Source organism: Sinocyclocheilus grahami, unplaced genomic scaffold, assembly GCF_001515645.1.
Source record: "Sinocyclocheilus grahami isolate Dianchi unplaced genomic scaffold, SAMN03320097.WGS_v1.1 scaffold1371.1, whole genome shotgun sequence".
Classification (NCBI taxonomy): domain Eukaryota; kingdom Metazoa; phylum Chordata; class Actinopteri; order Cypriniformes; family Cyprinidae; genus Sinocyclocheilus; species Sinocyclocheilus grahami.
The window spans coordinates 180,288-192,358 of NW_015506550.1; the positions used below are offsets into that span (position 1 = coordinate 180,288).

Sequence of the window (12,071 nt, forward strand, 5' to 3'; positions counted from 1 at the left end):
TCTCTCTCTCTCTCTCTCTCTCTCTCTCCCAGCAGGGATCTCCAAAAGTGTTAAACAATTAAATTTTAGTCTGAAAAAAATATATAACTTAATTTGAATAAAAGTATTTAATAATCAAATTATCATTGAAGTATCACACTATGTACAGTCATGAAGAAACATCGACCAATTAGAGAAATCACTGACATCATGGACATGCCAGCTTTTCACAGACTAGCGGAGCCTTTTGTTTGTGTATTGTGTACGATTTTAAATAGACTGAAGCAAATAACATTTTGTCACAACCTAGTAAATTACATGTTATTTTAGTTAGTAATGTAATGTTGAGGTTTTATAAATCACTGAAATAAACATTTTGACAACCTTTGCTAGATAAGGTTAGCTCATTAGTTAGATATCTTCATAATGTTTGGGTGTTGTAGTGTACACTCAAATAAAAATACAGTGTTTTCTGATAAGATCTAACTCTAAATAAATAAAGAAGTAAATACAAGCTCTTTATTGGCATTCAGGGGTTCCATGAAGAACCTTTAACATCCATTGAACCTTTCGAGTCCACAAAAGGTTCTTTATAGTGTAAAATGGTTTGTTAGATAATTCAAATATTCTTCACACTTAGAAAATAACGGTTCTTTTAAGAACTGCTCAATACAATAAATTATTTCAGGAACACAAAAACTGTTTCATTTCCCCTTTGTGAACATTATTTTTTAAGAGTGTCCCACTGAGCTCTATTATGAGCAGATCTTGAAATACAATCCTAGTTTCCTGCTGTACTATTCTGTAAAGGAACATCAGCTCTCACCTCTCTCTGGGCATCTGGTGGTTGGGGTTGTGGTGGCAGCGTATGCTCAGACCGAATAGTTTCCGGGCCGTGCGCTGGATCTTCAGTCTCTGGGCCTCCAGTGAACTCTGCAAGAGCCGGTAGCGGTTCTGAAGGTCCCAGTCACTGCCCCACAGCAGGTGCACGCTGCTCACTGGCAGGAAGTGTGTCGCAGGCAGACGTTTCAGAAACGACTTAAACTCGTCTAAGGTGAGAGAGAGAGAAAGACAGGTGCTCATACGGTGAAGGGCAAAAGCATATCCACATAATAAGCCACATATTGATACTTGGAATCCATTGTGGGAGAAACCAGTTAAGAGTGATGGAGAAAAGTATTGACTTTTACGGACAAGGATTGATTTTAACCGCAAACACTGTGTCAATACTATTACGTAGAGCGCCTTCAGAGTTAAATGTACAGAGTCGAAATGATTTCCATCTCATATCTTTTACCATTATATATTTCAATGTCTCTTAAAGTCAACATGCAAAGCCCTATGCAATCCATTTTACTTATATAATGTCAAATTTCCAAGAGCTATATACAATGAGTTATTTATTAGCTATAGACTGCTTCACCAAAACAGTCACCTAAAACAGTGATTAAATAACGGTTTGACTGCAAGTTAACATTAATCACTAGCCTGTGTACCAAGCCAAATATTGTTTCATTTCCCTTTTTTTTCTTTTTTACTGTAGTTTTAAGTGCAAAATGTAACTTTATAAATAAATATTTTGATTCAATGATGATAAATGGATAATCAAGGGTTTTTGAATATGAATATTAAAATATGAAATCATTTAAATTAGATTAATATTGCTAAACTGGATCATATGATATAAATATAATATATATACAGTATATATACATACATATATATATATATATATATATATATATATTTATTTATTTATATATTATATATATTTTTCTTTTGCTCTCATATCATGAATTTTAGGCTCATATAACTGCATTCTAATAGGCTCCATCACACTGTTATTTATTCAGCGTCCTGCATCATGTTCATCAGCAACTGCATCAATGCAAGATGATGGACAGATGTGGACAGGTGTGATAAATGGATTAATGAACGTAATGCACATTTTGTTTGTTTATTTATTTATCATAATTAATTCCACAGCCCTAGTTCAAATTGTTTGGCATTATATCACAAATTTTATCACACAAATGTTTGAGTTTACTTTAAAATCCAGGTATAAGTTAATGCAAAAACTTTTTCAATTTGGACACCAAAAACAGGTTGGAGCTCTTTATTTTGAAAGAGCACCAGGCTGATGCAGTTTAAATCTAAAATACATTTAACTTTAAAATGGACAATGATTTCCCCCAGACCCCCATAGAGGGACCAAGGCCCATCCTCTATAATCTCACAAAATCCTATGGATAGCACTGAATCATGATTAAACAGAATAGACAATTTTTCATGTTTACTTTAAACCATGTTTTGGTAGAGTTTAGATTTAACCCTACAGGATCGATCACCACTGCTTTAAACAAAAGATATGTCACATTTCATATGGGAATCCAATGACACCGTCATGTCAGACAGCAGTCAGACGAGCTCTAACTATGAACGTGCCTGTAGCCTGCGGCACATACGAGAAACGTGTCTGTTTGAGTGCAGTCAAGGTTGGTTGATGGTTAATTTAAATATGTGCAGCATGGTCATATTGGGATTGTCAATGTAATGGTCTAACCATGCACTCATGGTGTTTAACAACTCCACCTGCTTGTTTCCTTTGATGTGTTTGATATGCTATTAAAATGACACAGTGTGGCATCTGAATCCAGAAAGCGCCACAGGCCTTGACGCAATGGCACATGACTGTCTACAGTCAATGCCTGTGTTTACTGGTGTGTTACTTGATGAAAATTATGTGTCAAGAGCAAGAAGAAACCGAGAACATGCACACACATACACACACACAGTAGAGCTGTAATGATACAAACACTGTCAACTTTTCCCAAGAATACCGGGAATGCATTTATCACTGCCTGTACACATGAAGGTAGCAAGCTTTCTTTCTTTCTTTCTTTACACGTGCAAAAAAAAAATGCATGTGTATTTTTTTTAATTCTCTTTTAAATGTCCTTTAAAACATAACAGAAAACAATATGCTCTGCTCTGTACTTCAGACATTTGGAGACTTCACTACTGGCAAAAAGCCTGACGCATATTGCATTTATTCAGCAACAAACAAAATGCAGCATTCTGACTATATTATACTGTATATAACTAGCGGAAACTGTGGGTTGACTCTGGACAGTTTCTTTAATAAGCACAGAATATTTAATAATTTAATAAAGCACAGAATAAGAATAATTTGTTGCATTCCCTGTTTTTGCAAAACTCTTTTATTAAAACTGAGCTCTCAAACTTTGGCAAATGTATATATGTATGTATGTGTCACGATTCACACGGGGAGCACGGGAACAGAAAAGCGAGGAGAAGAGGAGTAAGCAAAATCCAAAGTATTTCTTAAACACAAAGCTGGGAACACAGGAACACGGGAAACACTGAGAACACAGAATGACATTTAACAGCGGACGGGAAACGAGGAGCAAAACACACTTTAAATAACAGAAACGAATGGGACACACCTGGGATCAAATAAAAGGAGGCAAACGAGATAATTAAACACAGCTGGAACCAATAGAACTAAATAGGGACAGGAACAGGAAAAAACAAATATGGGCATAATAATCAAACTGGAGAACGTGGGGGAGGAAGACACAACACGAGACATGGAACAGAGTCTGACAGTATGCATGTAAGTATGCATTTAAATATTTATTACTACTTGTCTGTATATGCTCACTTCTAAGTATCATTTAAACCTCCACTGACTTACTATGTAAAATGTGCTCTGACACTGGGTGAATTCCAAACAGCTTTTTTGCGCCCTTGAAGGGCACTTCGGGAAGGGGACGACATTTGTAGGGACGTTCCAAACGAAAGTGAACAACTGAATCCCTTCGCGAAGGGCCCTTCCAGAAGTCCGTTATTGAAGGGAACATGTGATGGTCACTTCACGGAAGTGATTTCCATTTGTGATCATGTGATCTTAAGTTAGGAGATCTTGCAATGCATTTTAAAGCAAAGTTGTGGTTGATTTCGACTGCACATACAAACGTAAGTAGAATAGGCTAATTAAATTTGTCTCTTTTAATGATACAAAATATTTTTTGTCAGAAAAATTAAGATGGTAGTTTAAGCAAGTTTAATTTGAAAAAGCTTAATAGTAAATAAGACACAATTAGACAATATTTGAATAAAATAACCATAATGAGAATAAATATATATTTGCAACAACTGGTGGAGAGCTGAATGCTGCACGCACGCGCAGCGTTGTCAAGGTAACATTTGGTCAGTCATTCCCTTCGCCAAGGGAGTTCCAAACGCTTATATGCGACAGTAATGCTCTACACCCTTCAAAGAACACCCTTCAAGGGCTCTGCCCTTCAAAGGGAGTAGGGCATAGAGATGCTCACTTCCGTTTGGAATTCACCCACTGTCAAAGCTGCACTTTAATATTTCCTGTAAACATGCAGCTATCCTCTATTTGATCGCTTATATACTTTAACAGTATGTGCAAACTTATTTTACTCAAATTAGTGTTTATTTGTTACATCTCTTTTGTCATTAATGTCAACTTTGTTTTGTGCTTTGGCCAAATATTGTGGCTGAATTAATCACAATTTATTTATTTATTTTATTTGGTAACACTTCATAATAAGTATCCACCAATAAATTACAAATAATAAACAAAATAGTTAATTAATAGTTTATAAGCTTTAGTTAATATATTAATAGACTGTACAAATAGTGAGTTTTTAATTCATTATTACTGTAATTAACACAATTATTGTTTTTTTTTTGTTATTAAAATGCCATGAATTAAGTGATTTAAACCAACAATTATTGAACACTTATTGCATTCATATTTAGTGTTCCTTGAAATGTTTACAAATGCATTAAGGACACACACACACACACACACACACTGGCATATGTTGTTTACAGGGACTCTCCATAGACATAATGGTTTTATACCGAACAAACTGTATTTAACTATAAACTAAAAAGTAAACCAAAACCCAATCGTTATTAAAATGCCATGAATTAAGTGATTTAAACCAACAATTATTGAACACTTATTGCATTCATATTTAGTGTTCCTTGAAATGTTTACAAATGCATTAAGGACACACACACACACACACACACTGGCATATGTTGTTTACAGGGACTCTCCATAGACATAATGGTTTTATACCGAACAAACTGTATTTAACTATAAACTAAAAAGTAAACCAAAACCCAATCATTTATAAATCTTCTGACTACTAGTATTTCAAAATAATGTTCAGTTTTCACAGATGATGACAGGAGCCTCTGGGTTTTGGCTGTGCAACTACTCTCAACAATTGGGACACTACATTTTTGCACTAAAAATCCCAGAGGCTTCCTAATTTTCCACCCTATTATGACTGGAATTATCCAGACAGTTTATATCTGACAAAAGGTAACAATCATTTTCAGTCACGCCTCTAAATGATGGGTTAGGTGATGATTTAACAACTTACTGGCATTAAATTAAGACTTTATTAACACATTCAAACAATTATTACTTCCCTAATTGATCAACTTGACATTTCAGAAGATTCATCTGTTCATGCTTGAGCGTTTTCTCCTTGGGCCATTCCAGAGGAATATTGCGGCGACCTTGAGGTTCACAGACTCAATTTGAGTGTCCTCTGCTCTATATAAATATATCGCAGTGTCTGGTTTTATTTGGACCTTTTATTACCTGTTAATAATATATAAGCTAGCGTGCTCATAAGGTGGATATTGAGCAATCACCTTGGGGAGTAACCTATTTCTGCTTTGTTTTTTGTTCAGAAATATTTGATCAGCGAGGTGAAAAATGTCTGTCGGCTTGTGAGCTGCATTAAATGCGATCTATGCAGGACAGCCCTTTAAGGTCGACGACATTCAGAGAACCCTTCCACAACCAAATGGAACAAGCAAATATGAAAGCTACACAGACATGTCTTTTTCCTTTACTCACTGTCTTCTGGCTCAGGGAACAAGAAAATACATGTAGGCTCCTCAGGGTAATTATAGTTTACTGAACCTAAAACCATGCTGAAATAAAAAAAAAATGTTAACTAAACGTTAACTTAAAATTATATATATATATATATATGTATGTGTGTGCTCAGATAGTTACCAAAGCAACATTTCTAATTTAAATTTAGTTTAACATAACATACTACATTAATTAAAACTATATAATCTGTAATACTCATTAATTCTAAATCTCATTCATATGAAAATAACACTGGTTGTATCTGATTGAAGTGTTTTTACACTTTCTAATGCAATGTGTTAGTTGCCATTCCTTTGTAATACATCGTGAAATTTCTTATCAGTTTCTGAGTGGGGGAAAAAGTTTATTCATCATTTTTTTTTTTTTTTTTTTTTTTAATAACTCAGACTACCTGACGGTCACTATCTAGGTGATGTTCTACGTCAAGGATCAATGATTTTACAATCATCCTTTTTGGTTTAACTGTATGTAGTTACACAGTTATTAATGCATGAACAGACCTTTTGAGTTGCTCTTATCCAGCATACTTTTCAGTACTCCATTTATTGGACTAATGATGCCTGAGATTGTGCTTCTTCAGAAATGCAATGTACTCCTTCCAGATCATGGAGGTGCTGTAGAAGTGCCATTAACAGACCAGAAACATGACAATCTGCCTTTAATGTAATGGTCAGACCTTATTTAAATATATAAGGACTATAGCAATCAATGCACATACTGTATACTATTTGTAAATAAAATATTTTTTGTTGTACAGGCAAAAACAAAATGGCTGGAGTTGTAAAGGGACAGTAGTCAGTTGTTTTCTATAGCACTTTGCATAATAGAAATAGTTTCTAAGCAGCTTTAAAGAAAATAATGATGTTAATGTTTATAATATCTTAATTTCCCTTTCAGTCGGTCACTCTCGACGTCACGTCGGGGACCGACGAATTGGGATCTCGAACAATCCACTTCAAGTGTAAACCAAATGAGCCAATGCACATTGGCATGCGATAATTGCATCCAGATGCCGTTGATCACAGCGTCAGCATAAAAACGCAGCCGGTGCAACACATACCAGCTTTTCGTATCGGAGCCGAGCGACAACTTCGTTCTGCTCCTACCAAATTGCTTTGTGTGTGATGAGTCTAGTGCGCTCTAGGGAGCTTTTTGTGTTGGTGGACGGCGCTTCAGCGGTGGTCGTTCCTGTGTCGAGTGGGTTGCGCACTTCAGGCTGCACTAGCCCCTGTCATGCTGCAAGCAGCCATTTCCCCTGTGTGTCTCAGCACGTAAAAGAGCATTTCCCTGAAAGAGCCTATTTCTCTAAAAACGCTTTCACGGGTTTGCAAAGATGACAGATTGTCTTTTTAAAGATGCCGTTTCACCCGTGCGTTTCTGGATGCGGTCGTTACCTGGCGCCGGGTGATGGTCACGATCGCTGCCTCACATGTCTGGGCATTAAACACGCTGAGGTGGCGTTCGTGGAGGAGTCATGTTCCCATTGCGGGAAGATGACCATCTCGGAGCTGTGGGCCAGGCTCCATTTCCTCTGGGGGGGCCGGAGCTCCGTTGCCTCTTCCGCGATCTAGTGTTTGCAGCCAGGCGAGGACTACTTCGGGCAGTAGCATGGGTGTAGCATCCTCAACTATCTCGACGATTGGCTTATACCAGCACAGTCTCGGGATCAGTTGTGTGAGCACAGGGACCTGGTGCTCCGGCACCTCATTCAGTTGGGTCTTCGGGTCAACTGGGAAAAGAGCAAACTCTCCCCGACTCAGAGGATCTCTTTTCTCGGTATAGAGTTGGATTCGGTCAAACAGACAGCACTGAGGAACGTGCGTGATTGGTGCTGAACTGCTTGAATTAATTCAAGGGCGGGACAGCGGTCCCACTGAAACCATTGCAGAGGCTCCAGGGGCAAATGACAGCTGCAGAGGCAGTTACACCGCTGGGGCTGCTTCATATGAGACCACTTCAGCACTGGCTTCATGGCCGAGTCCAGAGGTGGGCGTGGCAGCATGGCACTCACCGGGTTCAAGTTACACCGGCCTGTCGCCTAACCTTCACCCCGTGGTCAGACCTTGTGTTTCTCTGGGCAGGTGTGCCCTTAGAACAGGTCTCCAGGCATGCTGTGGTTTACACAGAACCCCAGTATTTAGTTGACACCATCACTTCGGCGAGAGCACCGTCTACTACGAGACACACTTGCGCCTTGAAATGGAATCAGTTCGTCGAGTTGTTCTTCTCGCCGAGAAGACCCCCAGAGATGCCCGATCAGGGTTATGCTTTCCTTTTTGCAGCAAGGGTTGGAGCGAAGCCTGTTCCCCTCCACCCTTAAAGTCTATGTCGCTGCGATTGCTGCTACCCATGACCCGTGGAAGGGAAGTCCGTAGGGAAGCATGACCTGGTCATCAGGTTCCTTAGGGGGGCAAAAAGACTAGGTCCTCCCCGGCCCCCCTCTATCCCCTCTTGGGACCTGTCTCTAGTGCTCAATGCACTACAGCAGGGCCCATTTGAGCCTTTCCAGTCAGTCGAGCTAAATTTTCTTTCAATGAAAACTCTGCTCCTTCTTGACCTGGCCTCCATCAAGAGGGTAGGGGACCTGCACGCATTTTCGGTCGACGATTCGTGCCTAGAGTTTGGGCTGGCTGACTCCCAGGTAATCATGAGGCCCCGGTCCGGCTATGTGCTCAAGGTTCCTACTACCCCCTTCTGGGATCAGGTAGTGAAACTCCAAGTGCTGCCGCCAGAGGAGGCAGACCCTTCCCTAGCTTTGCTTTGTCCCATCCAAGCCTTGAGTTGCTACGTAGACCGGTCACAAAGCTTTAGGACCTCAGACCAGCTCTTTGTCTGTTACGGAGGCCGGCATAAGGGGAAGGCCATCTCTAAGCAGTGGATGGCCCACTGGATTGTGGATGCCATCACCCTGACTTACCAGGCACAAGGTGTGCCCTGCCCGCTCAGGTTGAGAGCTCACTCTACTAGAAGTGTTGCATCCTCCTGGGTGCTGGCTCAATCAGGTAGAGGCACTGGTTTAGTGTCGGCTTGCTAAAACTGCTCCAGAGTGTCCGTACTGTAGACCCTGTCGAGCTCCTCCATTCCCTCCTCAGCAGACGTGGCGGAACGTCCGGCACCAGGCCCTCACTTGTTGAATCGGTGAGAACCAGTATAGGGCTGGGTTCCAAATGTAGAGACCTAAGTGGATTCCATATGTGTAAAGTCCACGGTGTAACCTCAGAGCCCGTGTTTCCCCGACAGACTTCTGCCATTTCCAAGAGGGTTACAATCACCTCTAGATCCTCAAATCTGGCCCACAAGATCCCCTTTCCTGCAGAGTTTAGCTATAACCCTAATCAAACACACATGAGCAAGCTAATCAGTGTCTTCAGGATCATTAGAAAATCACAGGTAGGTGAGTTTGATCAGGGTTGGAGTTAAACTCTGCAGCGCATTGGCCCTCCAGGGCAAGATTTGAGGAACCCTGGTGTAATGTATGCATATGTCAGTGATAATTTGGTTACACATGTAAAAAAATAAATAAATGAATAACCAAATGTCGAGCCATACACTGCGTGAGAATATTTATGTTTGCTGGATGTTTAGTTTGTAATCATGTTCGTTCTCTTAAACTGTTAGACAAAATCTAAATAGAATACACATACTGTCATGTTTGCAATGCAATGCAGCTCTGATATCAAATAAGTAGTTGGTGGGAATAGAAGATTCATTCATAAACCTGCACAGCCTTTCTGTGAATCCATCTTTTGGGAGCAGGAATGGAGCAGAGCTTTTGCCCGTGGCATGCGATTTGAGTTCAGGCAGTGGGGTGAAATTGACTGTTACAATAAACCGTAAGAAGTGCCTCTTCTCCCAGAGAAAGCATTTTGGGGCGCTGAATTATTCATGCTTGCTTTATTGCAGATTGGCTCAAAGAGAGAAGTTAGCACGGAAGTCCTATGAAGAGTTTTCAGTACAAGGAGGCTCACAGAAATCAACAACAGACTCGGCATATAAGCAGCTGATTAAAAACATTTAAAACGTATGGTTGACTGGCCAAGGACAGCCTAGATTCAGTAAGTTTTCTTGAATATGCAGTCATTTGATACCCATTTGCATTACCTTGATTTTTTATTATTATGTTCATTTGATTGCTGTTCAAGCATTTGGAGTCAGTAAGACTGTATTCATCAATGATGCTTTAAATTGATCAAAAGTGACAGTAAATACATTTAAAATGTTACAAAAGATTTATATTTCAAATGAACAGTACACTTTTGAACTTTCTATTAATCAAATTCAGCAGCACAACTGTTTTCAACATTGATAATAATCAGAAACATTTCTTGAACAGCGAATCAGCATATTAGAATGATTTCTGATGGATCATGTGACACTGAAGCCAGGAGTAATTATGCTGAAAATGCAGCTTTGATCACAGCAATAAATTACATTTTACTATATATTCATATAGTAAGCAGTTATTCTAAATTGTAAAAATATTTCACAATATTACTGTTTTATAATGCATTTTTGATCAAATAAATGCAGCCGTGGGATGCAACTTTTAATAGACCCCCTGTTATACATTTCATTATAAGTATGTGCTATAATAACATGCACTATATACATGTAGTACTATATTAATCTATTTAAATATTTTATGATGCACACATTCAAAACCATTACAATAATCAATGTTAATTTATGAAGTCATATATTTGTATATAACTAATAAATTATTTTTTTAGCAATAAGAAATAAATATTTTAATCTATTTAGTTAGGATACAGGATAATTGATGCATTATTTGTCAACATGGAGTCAGCTTCCTTATATTTTCTGATTCGTTGACTGTATGCAAATAATAAAATGATGTTCTCTCAGCAAAAACGAGTGCAAAGGCAAGTATAATGCCTGTGAAGATGGCTGCCGTATAATGAGCACTGAGTATATGCCTAGAGAAGAGCCGAGAGAAGCTCTTCTACTGAATGAGCAAACAGACGTCTTCTGTTTAATTCAAGCAAAATCAATGAAGATGACTTCAAACGTCACTTAGCCCAATTAGCGCAGCCGTGGAAGTGTGCGGCAGTAAGAACGTTGTCGAAATCGATCCACGGATGGGATTACAATACCTGACTCGATGCTCGCTGTCGCCACGTCTACTTATTAGTCATGATGTGTGGCGTGGTGAAACTGTCAAATTTGACAATGGATCGTAAAACTGGCTCTAGGCCAGTCTTGTTGACAGACCTGACAAGCGAACTTGCCAGCTAATGCTGTCAGATCATTGTGTTGGCGTTCTGCGAGCAGACTCAATTTACCACTAGGGTTTTGAAAGGATGTTTCACTGAAAAATTATAGATAGCAATGTATTTCTTTCGGTTTTGCTTTTTGTCCAGTTTTAGGTTAGACAGTCCGGTTTTAAAATATCATGTCTGTATATCAGCGCAAGCTTGAGTTGGACACTCATTTGTTCTCCATTAAAGATCACTATTGTATACTTCATGCAGTTGTATATATTAAAAATGTTAAGTTTAAGTTAATATTAAGTGACACATTTTAGACACAATATTGACAGTATGAATTGTTTTGCTGTATGTTTCGCTTATCAGTGGTGATTCGTTGCTGCATTTATGAACAAATTGATTGAGTGAATGATTCAATAAGTCATTCATAAAGACAGTTTGCTATATTCAAAACTGCATACTAATATACTACCCTTACTATTTTTACTAAAGCTTTATTTGGCATAAATTACATAAGTATTGTACTAGTACATATTTCAAAATCAGCAAGGAACTTTCATCATTCCTGAACGAATCATCAGGCGTTTTGAATGAATCGGTTGAATGAGTGAATAGCTAATTCACTCATTAAGGCAGTGACTTGTCACCACCTACTGGTGGTTTTAGTTTCATATTTAAAATATAATTTCATAGCTCTACATATAACACATTCATCTCCTAACACTATTTATGCAATTGTAACTGCAGTGTAAATCCATTCATGGCATCTCTGAGCTGCATTAAACAGTCTGTGTAAATGCATCTAAATGATTTCAGATACAGTTTGTGTGCCACTTCTGGAGGGCAACGATGGATTTTGTTTATATTGATTTAAATTGATAACA

General features: G+C 38.6%; 1 protein-coding gene across 2 annotated transcripts in view; it reads right to left on the bottom strand.

The window, feature by feature from the left end:
- The window catches only part of brinp1 (bone morphogenetic protein/retinoic acid inducible neural-specific 1), a 122,024-nt gene that overhangs the window by 14,281 nt on the left and 95,672 nt on the right, over nt 1-12,071 (bottom strand). For both annotated transcript variants that reach the window (XM_016255822.1, XM_016255821.1), the window contains exon 6: nt 806-1,028. In XM_016255822.1, coding sequence (XP_016111308.1) covers nt 806-1,028 — 223 coding nt within the window. The remainder of the gene's footprint in view (nt 1-805; nt 1,029-12,071) is intronic.